The sequence below is a fragment of the Ursus americanus genome, chromosome 9 (assembly GCF_024610735.1).
Source record: "Ursus americanus isolate L20-20 chromosome 9, mUrsAme1.1.p, whole genome shotgun sequence".
Taxonomy (NCBI): Eukaryota; Metazoa; Chordata; class Mammalia; order Carnivora; family Ursidae; genus Ursus; species Ursus americanus.
Genome location: NC_142135.1, coordinates 71,995,366 through 72,014,352, shown reverse-complemented (window position 1 = coordinate 72,014,352; position 18,987 = coordinate 71,995,366). Strand labels below are relative to the sequence as shown.

At 37.6% G+C, this 18,987-nt stretch overlaps 2 protein-coding genes across 3 annotated transcripts in view; one reads left to right on the top strand and one right to left on the bottom strand.

Moving 5' to 3' along the window:
• Positions 1-16,858, bottom strand: part of TMEM68 (transmembrane protein 68) — a 44,669-nt gene extending 27,811 nt beyond the window's left edge. Inside the window, exons 1-3 of one of the 2 annotated variants that reach the window (XR_015725844.1) lie at positions 16,710-16,858; positions 9,982-10,026; positions 8,979-9,372 (exon numbers count right to left, since the gene is read on the bottom strand). Coding sequence is in view for 1 of the 2 variants with exons in the window: in XM_045789076.2 (XP_045645032.1) it covers positions 8,979-9,303 (325 nt within the window). In the remaining variant the exon portion in view is untranslated. The remainder of the gene's footprint in view (positions 1-8,978; positions 9,373-9,981; positions 10,027-16,709) is intronic. The other variant, XM_045789076.2, reaches the window with a different exon arrangement.
• Position 16,859: 1 nt separating this feature from the next.
• TGS1 (trimethylguanosine synthase 1) overlaps positions 16,860-18,987 on the top strand; it is a 39,018-nt gene continuing 36,890 nt past the window's right edge. The window contains exon 1 of the mRNA XM_045789074.2: positions 16,860-17,210. Coding sequence (XP_045645030.2) covers positions 17,107-17,210 — 104 coding nt within the window. The 5' untranslated portion in view covers positions 16,860-17,106. The remainder of the gene's footprint in view (positions 17,211-18,987) is intronic.

Here is an 18,987-nt window from a genome sequence, read left to right as displayed (position 1 = left end):
GTATGAAACCACACAAGATCCCAAAGAGACAAAGCAATCATGAGAAAGAACAAAGCTGCAGGCATCATGTGCCCTGATTTCAAACTATATTACAAAGCTATAGTAATCAAAACAGTATGGTACTGAAATAAAAACAGACACACAGATCAACAGGACAGAACAGAAAGCCCAGAAATAAACGCACACATATATGGTCAATTAATTTTTGACAATAGAGCCAAGAATATGCAATGGGGAAAGAACAGTGTCTTCAGTAAACAGTGTTGGGAAAACTGGATGGTCACATTCAAAAGAATAAAACTAGACTACTATCTTCCTTATACACAAAAATTTACTCAAAATGGATTAAAGATTTTAATGTTAAGACCTGAAATCACAGAACTCCTAGAAAACATGGGCAGTAAGCTCCCAGACATCAGACTTGGGAATGGTTTTTTAAATCTGATTCCAAAATCAAAGGCAACAAAAACTAAGATATACAAATGGGACTGTATCAAACTAAAAGGTTCTGCAAAGCAAAGGAAACCATCAACAAAATGAAAAGGCAACCTACTGAAAGGGAGAAGATATTTGCAAATGACAGAGCTGATAAACAGTTAATATGCAAAACACAAAGAACTCCTACAACTCAAAAATAGCAAAAAAACAAACAATCCCTTTAAAAAATGGACAGAGAATCTAGACATTTTTCCAAAGATATACAGATGGCCAACCAGTATGTGAAAGATGCTCAACATCACTAATCATCAGGGAAGTGCAAATCAAAGCCACAATGAGCTATCACCTCATATCTGTTAACAATAGTTATTACCAAAAAGTCAAAAAATAACAAGTGTTGGCAAGGATACGGAGAAAAGGGAACCCCCGTGCACTGTTGGTGTGAATGTAAATTAGTGCAACTACTATGCAGGATCCTCAGAAAGTTAAAAAAAGAACTATCCACACCATCGACCAATTCCACTTCTGGGTATTTACCCAAAGAAAACAAAAACACTAATTCAAAAAGAGATCTGCAGCCCCATGTTCACTCTAAAGCATTATTTCCAATAGCCAAGATACAAAAACATTACGTAAGTGTCCATGAATGGATGAACAGATAAAGATACAGCATATACGTGCTAAATAAAATAAGTCAGAAAGAAAAAGATAAATACCATATGATCTCACTTATATGAGGACTTAAAAAAAAAAAAGATACAGAGAATGGACTGGAGGTCACTAGAGGCAGGAGATGGGGATGGGCAAAAGGGGGGTCAAAAGATATAAACTTTAGTTATAAAATAAATAAGTCATGGTAATATAATGTACAGTATGGTGACTATAGTAAAATACTGTTTTATACATTTGAAAGTTGCTCAGAGAATAAATCTTAAAAGTCCTCATCACAAGCAAAAAAATTTTCTGTCACTATGTATGATGATGTATTTTAGCTACTTATTGTGGTGATTATTTCACATATATACAAATACGAAATCACTATGTTGTACACCTGAAATATGATGTTAATTATATCTCAGTTTTTAAAAAGGAAGAAAATCATAAAGTGATACAGAAATTGTTCTTGCTATTACTATTTTTTCATGTCATAAAAGAAACACCAACTTTGGTTTATACTTCAATTCACTCAATTAAATAAAAATGTAGAAATCTTTCTCCAAAAAACACCCCCAAAACAAGGGGGAAAAAACACACATTTAGAGGCCAAGGGCAGAGGTAGGATCAAAGTAAAAGGAAGCTAAGAAGGAAGGAAATCTCAATGACTAGAGCAGAAAAGAAAAGGAAGCCTGAAAAGCCATACTGCCTCACACAGAACAGCTGTCCAAAGAAGCCCACCGTTCATGTATAAGAGAAAAAGGGAAAGTCCAGAATATGAAAACCCGAAACTATCTGTTTCTTTCCTTAAGTGTATCCCCATTTGATTTGCTAAGAAACAAACTTGAATAATAAAAACTTTAGTATAAATTTTAGAGCAGAAAATTCCTTTTTGAAGTAGTTTATAATGTCTTCACCAGACAGATGAAAGTGAGTGTGGTAACTGGGATTCTAGTATTGAAAGAAGAAAGTACTTGGTAATATCTCAAACGGACTTAAAAGAATGTTTTTAAAAATTGAATTTAATGGTATTTCGACATTATGTATACTTTCAACATTTCTTTCCAATTACGTAGTTCTAATTCAACTAATTGGATTTACTTTTAAGCTCTACAGAACAATCACTGAGGTGGTCTCAAGTTACCAAAAGAATCAACTGTCTCATCAGATAAATTTTTTGAGAAATAAGAAATACCTGTTTGAAGGATACTACACAGAATATTCCTGAGGTTCCTTCTTGCTTTCCAGAATATTAAAAAAATAAATAAATAAATAATTGTACTTATGTAACACCAAATCATCTGGTTGAAAGCAGAAACATTCAGTTAATTCAATTACTGACAAAAACTATGGTTTTTCCACAGTGGCAATAAACATGAAGTCCAAATATTATTTAACATGGTCACTCTTAAAACACAGATGTAATATACCAGTCACTGGTCAGAAAGCATCAGTAGACACTCCAGTTCAAAATTTTCAAGGCCTTTAAAGCCCAATTGCCTATCATGTGTTATTAGTCAGATTCTTTCATAAAATATATAGACAAATGGTGGCTCACTAAAAATACTTTCCCATCTTTGTGCTTCCATGCATGTCACTGCCTCTAAATGGAATGCTTCCTGTCCAATGTTTCCCTGTCTAGCAGTAGAAACTTTAGGGGTGCCTGGGTGGCCCAGTTGGTTGAGCGTCCGACTCTTGATTTCGGCTTGGGTCATGATTTCAGAGTCATAGGATGGAGCCCGGCGCCAGGCTCCGCACTCAGCATGGAGTCCGCTTGGGTTTCTCTCCCTCTGCTTCCCCCCCGCCCCGCTCTCTCTCTCTCTCTCTTATAAATTAGTAAATCTTTAAAAAAAAAAAAAAGTAGAAATTTTAGGGCACTTTAGCTCTTCCTCCCTCAAAACTCCATATTTACCAGTCACCAAGTCCTCTACATTTTACCTCCAAACCCTCTTAAATCTATCCCTCCCTCTTCCCAATGTTAGTTTCAAAGTGCAGTCCTATCATCTCCTGCCTATAGTACACCAATCTTAGGGGATCTGATGAGCAATACAAGCTCAGAGAAAGTAATCAAAAGGGCAATTAATTGTCACTCTCCATCCAACCACTATCCAGGGAGGGCAGAGCAGATTTTGAGTATTTGGGCCCTGGGCCCATGTCACACAGTGGTGGGGCCAAGGTGTAAACCCACATCTGTCTAACTCCAATCTGTGCTCTCGCCCCATACCACAACTTGTACTACAGATACGTCCATGCTAAGCTACATCTGTGATTTGTAAAAGCTGGTTGCGATCTATTAGTGAGTTTTGAAATCACTTTGGTGAGTTATGAACACTTTTCTTTTTAAATAAGAAAGTAGAATAGAAAATAAAACAGGGGCGCCTGGGTAGCGCAGTCCTTAAGCGTCTGCCTTCGGCTCAGGGCGTGATCCCGGCGATCTGGGATCGAGCCCCACATCAGGCTCCTCCGCTGGGAGCCTGCTTCTTCCTCTCCCACTCCCCCTGCTTGTGTTCCCTCTCTCGCTGGCTTTCTCTCTGTCACATAAATAAATAAAATCTTTAAAAAAAAAAAAAAAGAAAAGAAAACAGATCACTGCAGAAAGTACATATACTATTCATGAACTAGTATATATATACATTTGTGTGTATACTGGGTAGCAAAATGCATTTCTTACTAGAAATAATAGTAAAAAATTTGATGGCCTAAAAAATATCTTGAAAATACTAGGGACTCTGAACATAGTAGGTATGTTAAGTTGAATTTAATAATGATCAAGATACAATGTATTTTGGTGCCTTCCAAATTATTGGAGAAAGATGCTCTCTGGGTGCCTGGGTGGCTCAACTGGTTAAGCGTTCAACTCTTGATTTCAGCTCAGCTCATGATCTCGGGGTCGTGAGATGGAGCCCTGGGTTGGGCTCCACACTCAGTGGGAAGCCTGCTTGAGATTCTCTCCTTCTCTCTCTCTCTCTCTCCCACTGCCCCTCCCCCTGCTTGCATGTGCTCTCGCTAAGATAAATAAATACATCTTAAAAAAAAAGGTGCTCTACAATTATGATAGCTAACATTAAACACATAGTTTGTAATAGAAATTATGCTAAATACTACTTTACATGAAATTTCACTGAATCCTTACAACAACCCATTTTCTAGAAGAGAAAAATGAGGTTCAAAAACATTAAGTATCTTGTTTCAGGAGAAAGGTTACTTACATAGTTTTAAGTGGTTCCCCCAAGATATTTATCAATTACAAAGTAAAAAATAGCAACCTTATGGTGGAGAAACCCAGAGACATCTCCTTAGCCACATAATCAAAGTCAGTATCACCAGTAATAAGACATACCAACATCATGAACCTCTGAAAAAATGCACTGAGAAGGACACATCATCATTTTTGTGGTATTCTTGTCAAATAGGCATAAATATGAAACTTAAGTCTAATTATGGAAAACATCAGATCTAAACTGAGAGTCTAACAAATAATTGAACAGTCCTCTTCAAAACTGTGAAAGTCATAAAAGACACACACAACAAAGCAAAACAAAACAGAACACCTAACTAAATAACCACCATAGACTGGAGGAGACATGGCAACCAAAGGCAGCATGGGACTCTGGTACAAGGACACTGGTGATAAAACTGGTAAGATTTGAGTAAGATCTGTAGTTTAGTTAACGGTATTCTACCACTATTAAGTCAGTAACTGTAGAAATGGTTATGTAAGATGTTAACATTTGGGGCAGCTGGGTGAAAAATAAGCAGGAATCTTGGTACTATTTAATTTAATTATAAAATTACTCTGTAATTCTAAATTTAAAAAAAAAAACGAAGTTTAAAAATAATCATAATTGTTACAAAAGGCAGGGAGGAGAAAGGAGAGGGGGAAGTGGAAAAAGAAGTTAGGTAACTTGTCAAGGCCACCAGCCAGTAGTCGGAGAGAACCTGGTTTGAAGCTCAGGCAGTCCCTCACTCAATAGAAGACAGAAGAGGTTAAAGGAAATGCTTTTCCAACTGAAGTAGAGAGGGAATGTCTCTTAATACCTCAATTTAATTTTCCCATAGACTTTGCTACATACCGTTTAATTTATAGGACCATTTTAGTGAATAAAATGTATCCATTTCTTTATGAAATAATAATAAAATATAAAGTAAAAGAAAGCTGAGTTTGTGCTATTATGGTCCATTTAAAAAAAAACTCAGTAACATAAATAATAAACCGTATGATCAGCCTACTTAATCAAACCATCGTATTTTTCAAAAATATTGTACTGCCAATGAATTTAAAGATGGCATTAGGTAAGCATACAAATTTTCAGACAATGAAGGAAATTTCCCTTGTAAAACAAACACAAAATAAAACAAGATAAAACAAACAACTAAGAGGCGCCCAGCTGACTCAGTTAAGTGTCTGCCTTCGGCTCAGGTCGTGATCTCAGTGTCCTAGGATTGAGTCCCACATTGGGCTCCCTGCTCAGTGGGGAGTCTGCCTCTCCCTCTCCCTCTGCCCCTCCTCCCTGATCGTGCTCTCTCTCTCTCTCTCTCTCAAATAAATAAATAAAATCTTTAAAAAAACAAACAACTAAAAGCCCCCAAATGAAATATTCCTTACCTCCCTAAGGTGAAAGTTACAGTCTTCATTATCTTCACAGTTGTGCTAAAATATATAGTTTTTACTTTTCTCAAAATTATCTTGGTATCTTCCTGAGGACTCTCCCTGACTCTATTAATTTTCAGGGGAAATATTAAATATTATGAGTCCAGCTTTTAAAAATATTCATATTTTCTAGGAATAATGTTTTTTGAAAAATAAGTCAAAATTTTTAATATTTTAAAAGCTAACTTGAGGGTAGGGATTTCATTGACCTACCACCAATCAAACTGCCTAGAAATGTAGGTATTTAAGAAACATCAAATTAGTATTTCCCAATTTACACTAGGCATTATGTTATGCAGCAAGTAAGAATCACAGAATTTTTTGAAAAATGACAGAGCACTTAAATTATATACGGTATGACATAAAATACAACTTCAAAACAGAAAATGCTGGACAGATTCTTATACAAAGATACTTACAGTGAACAAATTATAAGTAAATGATGGTTCAACAGATAACTGACTAAATTCATTATAAGATTCACAGAGTTCCATGTAGTCATTAGAAGTCACTAAGGCTTAGTGACATGAAAAATACTAGTTGGCAACACATATAAAAAATTATAAACACACCAGCAATTCCAATAGTAAATTTTAGGTGACCATCATTTTTCTTATGTTTTTTTGCCACATTTTTTTACAATGAACATTTTATTAGTTGAAAAATTCCTCTGAAGATTCTTTAAAAAGCATGAATTAAAACCGATTTGATACAGGGGCGCCTGGGTGGCTCAGTCGTTGGGCGTCTGCCTTCGGCTCAGGGCGTGATCTCGGCGTTACAGGATCGAGCCCCACATTAGGCTCTCCCGCTGGGACCCTGCGTCTTCCTCTCCTACTCCCCCTGCTTGTGTTCCCTCTCTCTCTGGCTATCTCCCTCTGTCAAATAAATAAATAAAATCTTTAAAAAAAAAAAAAAAGATTTAAAAAAAAAACTGATTTGATACAAATACAAAATCCAAATATGCACACAAATGCTTTTTATATATGTCACTAAACAACAGGGCAAAGAAGATTACTTTTTCCAGTTTTATTGAGAAACAATTGGTATGTATCACTGTGTAAGCTAAAGGCATACAGCATGATGGTTTGAATTACATATATTGTGAAATGATTACCACAGCAGGTTCAACTAACATTCATCATCTCATATAGATAAAAGAAGAGTAAAGAAAAAAATTTTTTCTCCTTGTGATAAGAACTCTAAGGATTTACTCTTAAAAACTTTACTATATATTGTACAGCAGTGTTAGCTATAGTCATGTTGTACATTACATCCCTAGAACTTATTTATCTAATAACTGAAAGTTTGTACCTTTGACCGGCCTCCTCCAATCCCCCTTTCCCATCCTCTGCCTCTGATAACCGTAAGTCTGACCTCTTTTTCAATGAGTTTGGGTTTTCTCTTTTTTTTAGATGCCACATATAAGTGAAATGATACAGTATTTGTCTTTCTCTGTCTGACTTATCTCACTTAGCATAATGCCTTCAAGGTCCATCTGTGTCTTTGTAAATGGCAGGATTTCCTCGTTTTTTATGGCTGAATAAGGAAAAATCACTTTTAAAAGAGTATCACTTATCCTAATAAAATCTAATGTCAAGTTACCATGAAAAAAATTAAAACAGGCTAAGAACTATATATCTTACTACCTCCGAGCCATAAATGCATATTTAAAAATACCTCGGAAAGATAAAAACACCTCAAAATTATATATTCTACTACAAAATAAACTTAGTGCTTGAAGTTATCTAAATTAAATCATGTCTCCTAAAACATAAATAAACTCAATTCCTTATGATATATATTATCCTGAAATATAGGGGGTGTATATTTGGGAGGATACATATTCCCAACCAGTATTAGAAACAAAGTTACTTAAGTGGTGTGTGACTGTATTAAAGACAATGAACCAACAGAAGCCAACAAAGATGTAGTCTCTGCAGATGTACGCATGTGACATGAGGAAGTATCACCTTGTCTCATGTAAAACAACCATAAAAGGATATGAGAGTTGTAATGACTGGCAAGAGCACTAGTATTAATGAGTAATACTCAGAATTCACTACATCAAAGGCATATGGCTCCTGTTTGCAAACCTGCTGAATACCACTACTTTTGACCCTGAATCCCCAACCTCGGACAAACTGACCACACAGCACAGATCTGAGACTGTATCCTGGCTCTACTTCCTAGTGTGTCTTGGGCAAATAACAATCTCTCTGTTCCTTAACTTCCTCCCAGGAAAACTGTAAAATGGAGATAATATGTCGAATTTATTCTAAGTTTTAAAAGAATGTATGTTAAACATTCAACAGTGTATGGCATAAGAAGTGCTCAAAAAAGACTTATAAGACTGCATGTAGTATTAAAATGATGACACATTGGTCTAATAAGCATGTCACTGGTGATCTTTGCTAATAGCAGCCTTGTAGTCCCATGGTATACATCCTCTGGTATCTATTTCAAAATCTGTGCTTCTGTGTCTTTCTGTGATGCCACTTTGATGCTCCAAATGAAATAGAAAGTACATCTTTGTTACATACCTACTGAATTCTCTGTATTTTTATAGTCCCAACGCAAAAATGACCAACAAGTAAGATAAAAATTGGTAGAGAAAGACACCAAGTCCTTGATAATAGGCCACAAGAGGGCAATTTTCATGTTAGCCAAAGAACCACCAATCATTAAATGTAGAACAACACAATCTCTCAAATGATAAAGAAAAGAATGAATATCCTGGAAAGGTACTTGTTGCTATCTCATTTATTCAAGAGACATGTGACCTCTGAAATGAATCAAACAGAAAATGGGTAAATTACAGTATACAAATTATATTTAATATTATTAGTTAATATTCATTTTCTTAAAAATCTCTACACTAGAAAAGTCAAACTTATTTTGAACAAAATGGAATTAAATACTAAATTGTTAAAGCATTTTTAAAATAGGTTTCTATACAGTTTTAATTAGTTTCTTAGTCTTTTAGATGTCCCACATATAAACTAATATTTTAGGTTATAGTAAGAGGCTACACTGTTGCATGTCTTTGTTTAATGGAAACTAATGTGTTTGGAAAACTCATTTTAAGAAAGACATATATCTACACAATGCATGCAAAGAGATAAAAGGACATAGTAAATATCCCTTATATTTTTCACTATCAATCAATAAAATGGAATGATGATACAGTTTCAGTGCCACACACCTGAACAGCCACACACAAAGTAATCTTGCTTACCATGCCAAACGGCTGCATGTCCATCCCAGAGAGTTGCCACCGTCTTCCTTGCGCCATCCCATAAATTATGAGAGTAGGCTTCTTTTAATACATTCTTCCTCTTATAGATGTGTAAGAAAATAATAGTAAGATAGAGAAGAAAGATAGTAAAGTAAGGAAGTATTAAAAGTATTAGTGGTGTAAAAACCCACAAGAGATAGTTTGCAAAATTCAAATAGTCCTCCAACTGCTCCACACCAAACCATTCTTCAAGTATGTGAATCAGACAAGTCATATAGGGCATAGAATCCTGTCCTGCACCACAGGTTTGATTTTTGTCTAGCATTTTTCTTTAGGTGAAAATGACAAATTCAGTCTCTTTCTTCATTGTCATGGTAGGTCTTTAATTTGGCCACTAGAAGGAAAAATAATCCAATGTTATTCTTTTCACAGCTGAAAAGTTAAATGTTTTAGTCTACATAAACACTACACAGAATCATTTCTTAATACCAAAAATGAGTAGATTGTTAATGGTTAACTTTGTTGCAGACTTCAATGTGAAAATTATAAGGTTTCATTTGCATGCTCATGAAGCATGTCAGGTTTAGCTTTTGAAATAACTCACAAGCTATAATTGAAAGAGAAAAATAAACCTGATGAAGAATGAAGTTTCGGATTGATCTTAATAATCTGACTTACATCTTAAGTGGATCATACTGAATGTTTCTATCTTAAACTAGGTTATGTTGAGATAACTGTTCCTCACAAAAGAAAGCATCAATATTTAATTTAATAAAAGTAACCCAATTCTTTAGGAAATGGTGATATACATTTTTGGCTACTAGCTTTTACAAGCAGGTTTACAAAAAAATCCACTATTCTTTTAACACTATGCAATAATAAAAATTTATCACTGTCATTTTATCTTACAGTCACTACAATTTCTCTGAAGTGATCAATGACTGAAACTATAGCCATACAATTATTTCATATCATTTATCTCTAAACCAGTCACTTAACTTACCAGAAATTAGGTAAATATCTTGTTCCAAGCTTCAGTGCATATGTTCTGGAAAACAGTATACAAATGGAAGAAAAATATGATTAAAAAAAGATAATTATTAATACCTAAAGTGTCCATAAAATTAATAGGAAGAGACATTCACAAATATGTGACAAATATTATACCCCCTCACTAGTGTATCACAGTTTAAAATTATACTGTTACCAATGCTTTAATGAGGACAGCTCTATACACCATTTGTTTCCATTACATAAAGCCCCACCTGAGACGTTTTTTAAAATTCAGAGCTATAACAACCTTTGCTTCTTTGGAGAAAAAGTATGAAGGTAAAATGTGTAACTGACCATGTCTATTTTCAGTAACTTTGCCAGATAATAAGCTATGTCAATATGATATTCAAGGATATAATTACATTAGCTCTTATGATCATGTTCTCCTACACAAGATTTCCTTCTTTCATTCATATCTTCCCTGGTTCTGATTCTATTCTTAGAGATATTTTGTCATTATTCCATGCTACATAATCTTTATGAAAACCATCTCAAACCCTTTATAGACAGGAAATGAGTAAATAAAGAAAGGAATAGAGGGAGAGGGAGAGGCAGATATACAAGAGCAGTTATATGTTGTCTTTATGCCAAGACTGTCTTGCTGACTGACTTATTAACAGAGCATACACTTTGACTTAGTCCTCCAGGGATGGAAGATTTAGTCTAATTTAATTTCCTTGTAACCAATAGCATTTACTTGTGAGAAATGTAGGACTGCTATGGTAACAGAAGGTAAACACAACACACATTAAGCCCACAGTCTGGGCTTTGTTTATTTTTTTTACTGAAGTATAGTTGACACATAATGCCAAGTTCATTACAGGTGTACAACATAGTAATTTGACAATTCTATATGTTATGCTGTGCTCACCACAAGTGTAGCTGCCATCTGTCACCACACAATGATGTGGGCTTTATATCATATTCTCATCAATCCATCTAAAGACTTGAACCCCTATAATGTATCAGGGTTTGAATATTTACAAGGCAACATAAACATAGCGAAACTTACTATTTTTAAAATGAGAGCTTCCCCCACTGGGATGGCTGGAATCACAAAAGTGGAAAAAAGTAATGTGGAAAAATTAGAACCTTCACACATTGCTGGTGGGAATGTAAAATGTGCAACCACTGTGGAAATACGTTAAACACAGAGTTACCTTATGACCCAACAATTTTACTCCTAGGTATATATCCCAGAAAACTGAAAACATGCATTCACACAAAAATTTGTGTACGAATGTTGATAGTGAAACTACTCCTAAGGGCCAAAAAGTGAAAACAACACAAATATTCATCAACTGATGAATGGATAAACAAAATGTGCTCCACCCCTACAACAGAATATTATTCAGCCATAAGAAGGAAAGAGGTAATGGTTCATGCTACAATAGGCATGAACCTTGAAAACATACTAGATAAAAAAAGCCAGACACTAAAGGCCACATTCTGTATGATTCCATTTATATGAAATACCCAGAATAGGCTAAATCAATAGAGACAGAAAGGTAAGTGGCTGCCAGGGACTGGGGGAGGGGACAAGACAAGCGGCTGCTAATGGAAACAGAGGTGTCTTCTGGGAATAAAGAAAAGGTTCCAGAATTACATAGTAGTGATGGTTGTACAACCTTGGGAATACCCTAAAAACCATGAAGTTGTACATTTTAAAATGGTCAATGTTATGGTGAATTACACCTCAACAGAAAAAGAGATTTTAAATATTGTTAATAAATTAAAATTTACGACAGCCTCTCAAATATGTTAACAGGAGCTTTTCCTAGGCCTAAAAAAACCAATCATTTTGATGATCTGACCCTACTGCTTATACAATTGCCCTAATAATCTAGTCTCATTTCTGATTTTAATATGATCATAACACCTTGCGATTTTAAAACCTTTAGTACTTTCCCCCCACTCAAATCGGTAATAGAACTATACTGCTTATCCTCAATTACACTCTGATTTATCAAACAAACACAATACAAACACAGTACAGCAAAGAGGGACAGTGCATAGGGAGGCATCCGGTCAGTGGGGTTACATGGGTATCTTCATAAGTAGTTCCTGAACAGTGGCCCACTGCTGCATGCAAGAACCTCCTCCAAAATGGGCATCCTCAATTTTGATTTAAAACTTTCCAGAACAGAAAACTCAAAATGTGTCCGACTCCACCTTCAAAACCATCCATCAAACTACTAAAAAGACCTTCCACATACTCACCTCACTGTAACTTTTCCCTACCGGACCTAGTTCTATACCACAGAACCTCTTCCATTAGACAAACTTAAGTTTCAACAAAGGGATGATAAGCTGCAAAATCCCATTTTTCTGGTCAGAACCCTTAATTCTTTCAACCACTCCTCAGACCCTAGTTTCATAACCTTTCACCACTCAGGTCACTCCCCGTGACTGACTCTATTTGTTTGATGTTGAGAAGAGCATGTACAGTAACTCACCTGTACCTCAGCTCACTAAGATCTGTAAAACTGGGATATAATAGTATATACACTACATTAGATGATAGGTACTATGGAGAAAAATACACAGCAGGGTAAGAGGAAAATGGAGGTCTATAGCAGGCAAGAGGGTAGGAGGGGGGTTGCTATGGTATATGCAGTAGCCTGGGAAGGACTCTTTGAAAGGTACACTTGAGCAGAGACCTGAGGAAGTGAGGAACAAACTATGTGGGTATTTGGAGGAGAACTCCTGGTTAAAACAAAAGTAAATACAAAGGGTGTGTGCTTGGTGAGGTCTGAGGAGCAGCAAGGAAGCAGGCTAAGGAAGAGCGATAGGGAGAGCTGTCAGAAATGGGCAGAGGGGTAGCACTGCAGAATTTTGTAGGCCTGTTTTTATCTTAAGTGAGATGAAGAAGGCACCAGAAGAGTGAAACTGCCTAACTTGGGTTTTAAATGACTGCAGTGTTGAGAATACACTGCACAGGGAACAAATCGGAAGTTCAGGCAATAATTGAAAATGAGTGATGAAAGTGGCTTGGACTAGGGTGACAGAGTGAAGATCTGTAAGAGATGATCAATTTCTGGATATACTCTGAAGATAGAGCCAAAAAGAATTGTTGATGAATGGATGTAGAACGCGTGAGAGAAAGAAGTCTGGGTTGACTACACGGTTTTTTGGCAAGGTGGGTCTGTATTCCAGGAGACTCTGCCACTTACTGTGACCTAGGCAAGTTACTTATCAAGTCTGCCTCAGTCTCTCCATCTGTAAAGTGGGGATAATAACAGTACCCATCTACTAAGACTGTTGTGAAGAATATATGTTTTTAAAAAAAAGCTTGGAAGAGTACCCACCACTATATAAGCACTAAGTAAGTATTGCTAGCATTGTCATCATTATTAGCTTGCTTGTGAAAAGATGAGAGTTACAGGAAGAACAGGTTTGGGAGTGGGATAGAGATCAGGAATTCAGTTCTGAACATGTTAAGATTCTAGTAGACATCCCAATGAAGACCTTAAATATAGGCAGCTGGTCATAGAGATTAGCAGGAATATCAGGTTTGGAGAAATATATCTGGGAATTGGCAACATATAGATTGTATGAAAACCATGAAACTAAAAAAGATCCTTTCAGAGAAGAAATATAAAATAAAAAAAGAGTCCCCAGGACTGAGCCTTGGGGCACTCAACATTGTAGAAATTGGGAAAACTATGAGGAACCAGCATTTCCCTTCCAGGAGTGGCACCCTGTATGTCAAAGTAACAAAGTGTTCAAGAAGAAAAGAGTATTCAGCTGTTTAAAATGATGCAGAGAGGTCTAAGAAATGATCACGGATCACTGGGTTTTACAACACAGAGACAATGACAAACCCTGATAATTACGAACTATTTTGATACAGTGGGGATGAAAGTCAGGTAGAGTAAATTCATGAAAAAGTGAGAGGAAATGAATTGGAAACAGCAAATATGGACACTCTTCAGAGGAATGCTGATGCAAAAAGGAACAGAGAAATGGGTGAGTATCTAAGGAGGAATGTAGGCCAAGTCTGTTATTGTTTTAAGATGAAAGAAAACATAGCAGTCTTTAATACCAATGGTACTGCGTCAGTGGGAGGTAAGAAACACATAATGCAGAAGAGGAATAATTGTTGGGACCAGTCCTTGACTAGGCCAGAGGGGACAGAATACAGTGTATAAGAAAGGGCACGGCTCAGACAAGAATCATTGGGTTATTAATTCATTTACTCAACATGCTTACTAAACAAATAATTTGTGCTTGACACTATTCTAAACACCTAGGGACACATCGGTAAACAAAATCATATGAGAAAACATATGTGAAGCACTTAGAATAATAAAGTCTGGCACATAGTAGGCACCTAACAAATTACAAGCTACATAAAGATAGACCTTACCTGTGTTCATTCAAATCTTTGACAAAAGATGTGGACCAAGACAGTGCCCTAGAACTTGCCACTAAAAAACTATCGGAAGAGTCTGAATAACAAGATTTTGAGTTGCAAAATACTTTTGATAATATGAGAGCATGGCTTTAGAATTTAATGAATGCAATCTCTTAATTTTGCAGAAACCAGTTAAAAAGAGAAAGCCAAGTTGATTTGCCCAAAGTTACTAAATTCAGTGAAGAACCAAGGGCCAAAATTAAAACCCAGTTCTCCTACTTCCTACTCTGGTTTTCATTACACTTTCTTTACTATCTCCCTCCCTCTCTCTCTCTCTCACACAGAAAGGCTGAAAATATTAAGATTGCAATCTCTCTCTTCCCTCTACTTCTGCCCAGCCCTTCTCCCCCTCCAATTTACCATAGGCTATATTTGACTCCTTACCAATTTATTTTAATCCAATTAAAAACTATAATTGTTAAAAGATGTTTTGGAGGAGATACAATATTTTAATTCCCAAAACTCCAGGTCACTTCTTATCAAAAAAAAAAAAAATCTACAATTAAACACAGTCCTGTGCATCATATATAAAGAAAATATCACCATGTTGATATTGATCATGAGGAACATTTACTGTAATTGACTTTAAACATTTTAAAATAAAGGTATTTCAAAAACTAATAAAGCAGAACAGAGGATTTTTTGTTTTCTAGAAAACCTTAAGTAAATAAATCTATTTTTAAACACCCATCCATTAGGACTTTTAGTGCCATGGATGGCAGCAGATCCATTTTTACTTTTAGTATATAAGCCATACTGAAGATACATTGAAAATACCAATTAAATTAAATGCTCACGGAAATAAAGTTAATTATCCCTTTTCCTCCCTGCATTTTTAGTAATTGTTTAACAGGGGGGTTAGGACTCAGTTTTAGTGAATAAGCATTCTACTTCAAACCAAATGTAGCTTTACCTAATAGAAATTAAATAAATATATCTGGCAAACCTAATCATTTTATCTTTAAAACAATACCTTTTAGATTTCAAGCTTTACACTTTAGGTTCTATTATGAGCTACTTTTTAAGTTTTTTTAAAACCCCAGAATGTCCTTCGACTTCTAGCTAAAATCTTCCACTCTGATGATTACTTTCTACCTTTTTTTCTTAACCTATCCTCATCATCCAAATGTGGCACATCTATACTGGGGTAGCTGCAACTGTGCAACACTCTTACCTTGAGTCACTAAAATGAGCATATCTCGGACATCAAAGTAAGACAGCAGTAAGGATGTGGAAATAAACATTTCATTTGAAAATTAGTCTTCTATTTCCATCCAATAGTAAACGCGACCGAAATATTAGGGACTGTCTAAAATATCCGGATTTCACCTCAGTTGTTGTACCTTCTAAAGAAATAACAATGCCATTTGGGCATTAATAGCACAACCAAGTACTTTAATGCTCCAACCGCCTTCAAGTTGGAACTTGCTTTTTTGAGGAAGCTGCCTGGACAGTCTCAACGACTACCACACACCAAATACGAACTGCCTTTCTCAAATCTAGCCGTGGTGTTCCAGTTTCCGGGATCCCGGTTAACTGCAGACGTATTTTTCTCACGCATCAGCAGCTTGAGGACAGAGACCTGCTCTACAGGCTGCCAACCCCAGGGACCAACGCAGTGTCTGCCGCGTACAAAGTAGGTACCCACTAAAACTATTAAGAGCATAAAAGAGATCTGATATACACAGTTTCATTTAGTCCTTCCAGCAGCCCTAGGAAGCAGGGACTATTCGTCATTCCTATTTTACAGAGGATCACGAGGTGCCTCAGAAGGGTTAAGTCGCTTGCCCGGATCACACAGGTAGCAATGGATCATCAAACCCGGATTCCAAGCCTGACTTGTCTGGAAGCCTTCTTAGCCACTTATCCTGCGGCCGCCCGAGTACTTGAGGCTCGATTCGGATCCTGGAAAGAGAGGTCACCGGGCAAGCCCAGAGGCCTCTGCCGAGGTTCTGACACCTCGCCCCGCCGCCCAAGTTGAGACGAAACGAGGTTTCTGAGCGCGAGGGGGGATGAGCGGCGGAGTGAATGGACTCGTTGTGACCCAGGCAGGATCACCCATCCCAGCCACGCCGGTGCGCGAGCTTACACCGAGTGCGGCGGGAAGCCCAGCCCGCCCGCCCGCCCGCGCCGTGGACTCCCGGGCTGCCCCACGGAGACTAGACATGCGGCCTTGGCCGCTCTGAGCCCCGCGCGACGGACGCGGAGCGGTGCGCCCGGAGGGGAGGAGCTCGAGGAGGCCAAGATGAGAACCGACGCACCTCGGGCGGGAGGGGCAGAAGCGGCTCGCCCTCACCCTCGAGCAGCGGCGGGAGCTCTTCGTTGGCTCAGCGACTGAGGGAAGAGGAGAAATTTCAGCCACCGATTTCACCCCCGAGCAACCTGGGAAGAAAAAGACAAACGGCGGCTGCAGGCCGGACGGCTTTGAGTGTGACACCTGCCATCGCCCCGCCCCTTCCCGTGGGCGCCCGGAGCCACTTCCGGCGGGGGCTCCTCAGCCCGCTACAGGCTCGAGCGGCCCCGGGCCCGTTCCTAACCCTTGATGTCCCCTCGCGGCGCGCCGGGGAGACATTCTTTGGGTCTCCAGGAACCGAGCAGAGGCCGGGAAGCCCTGTTCCGTGCCGTTTCCCGCAGAGCTTCCTGCACTGAGGTAGTAAAATGTGTTGCGAGAAGTGGAGCCGCGTGGCCGAAATGTTTCTCTTCATTGAAGACCTAGAAGAGGATTATAAGATCCTTTGCCTCTGCTCCAGGGCATTTGTGGAGTAAGTAAAAACGTGTGCTTCATCTCTAGCACAGTTATTTCCCAGAATTGTAGGCCTTGCAAACTACTTGACATTGGGATCGACGGCCGGAGTGTAAGACTCTTGGGCAGGGTGATGTTTCAGAAAAAAAAAGTCGGGCTTCACGGAGAGGTCGCCGATTGCCATTAAGTAAAAGAGCAAATGTACTTTGTAGGCTGTTGTGGAAAAATGTGGTAGCTGATTTATTTCGTTTTAATGAGGGGACATTTAAAAATCGGGGGAAGCGAAATGTAAAATGAAATCTTCTTAGTGGCTGTGACATCACAAGTTGAAGACTTTCAGATGAGTAACTTCGGTGGGTTAACATTTTTGAAAACTTTAAGTTTTCTTAAAGCGCAGATGCGCTTAAATAGAATTTCTAGTTACCTGAGATAAAAGACTTAACGCTAATTGCATCAGTTTTTGAGCTGTATTTTTGGAATATATGTGTTTGGGGTAAACATTGCCCTGCGTGGAAGATAGCCAGTGGATAGGAAAAAAACTGACCAAAGAATTGGACTCTAGGGATGGCTTTCTTTATATTAGGTGTGTGAGTTTAGCCACTTGAATCTTTTTTTTTCATCCCTAAACAGGTATATCTACCCCAGTTATCTCACAGGCTGATTATGTGCTAGACTTGTAATATAGTTTACTGTAGTAGATTTTAAGTTTGAAGCAGTTCTTACTGTTTGTCATTGTGTTTTTGTGGAGTAATCGGAAAAGCAATCCAAAAGGAAATCAAACACTTTAATTTAAAAAGTATTGTCATCTTTGTATACATGCATGCATGTATGCAATTCAACAAATGCTTTTTGTGCTTCCTTGTATTAGCTACACTGGTAGGCACTGGGGTACAAGACACAGCCCGTCCCTACACCCTTTGAGTTTACTTTCTAGCAAAGGAGATCAATATTAAGACAATTGTTATGTAGCTGTTTAGCTAATTACAGTTGTATTAGAGAAGTACAGTTATATATGATAGCAAAAACCTAACCTTCTCCACAGATCACAGAGATTTCTTGGAGGAAGTAGCATTTGAAAAGAGGTCTGAAGAGTGGAAGTAAATTCGGGTATATTTGAGCTGGAGGGAGCAACAAGCAGCACTGTATAAAAAGCAAAAGAAAGCCAAGGCTACATACTTAGTTCTTAGCCTGAAGCTGGGTTGAGTTTTGGGGCTGTCTTCATGAAGCCTCTTTTCCAAAAAGAAGAGAAGGAGAATATATGTTATAAAATGGAAAAAGTTGGGGCGCCTGGGTGGCTCAGTTGTTAAGCGTTTGCCTTCGTTAAGCGTTTGCCTTCGGCTCAGGACGTTATCCCGGGGTCCTGGTATGGAGCCCCCCATCAGGCTCCTCTGCTGGGAGCCTGCTTCTTCCTCTCCCACTCCCTCTGCTTGTGTTTCCCCTCTTGCTGGCTGTCTCTCTCTCTCTCTGTCAAATAAATAAATAAAATCTTTTAAAAAATAAAATAAAATAGAAAAAGTTGAGAAAAATTGTCAGGCCGGACCCCTACAAAACAATATGCTTGCTACTAGATTTCAATTAAAGCAACTTTATTTTAAACACAATTTAATTGCCATATAAATCACCAATTACTTTGAACTTCGTCTTTTTGAACTAAAACATTCATCCTTTAAATTTCAGATAATTTCATACATATTCTTAAAACTTAGAGCCAAAATAGGTAAAGAGAAAAGAATGGCTTTTTCCTTTAGATCATTTAATGCTCAGGAAAATTATAACCCTTTAGAACGAAAAGAACG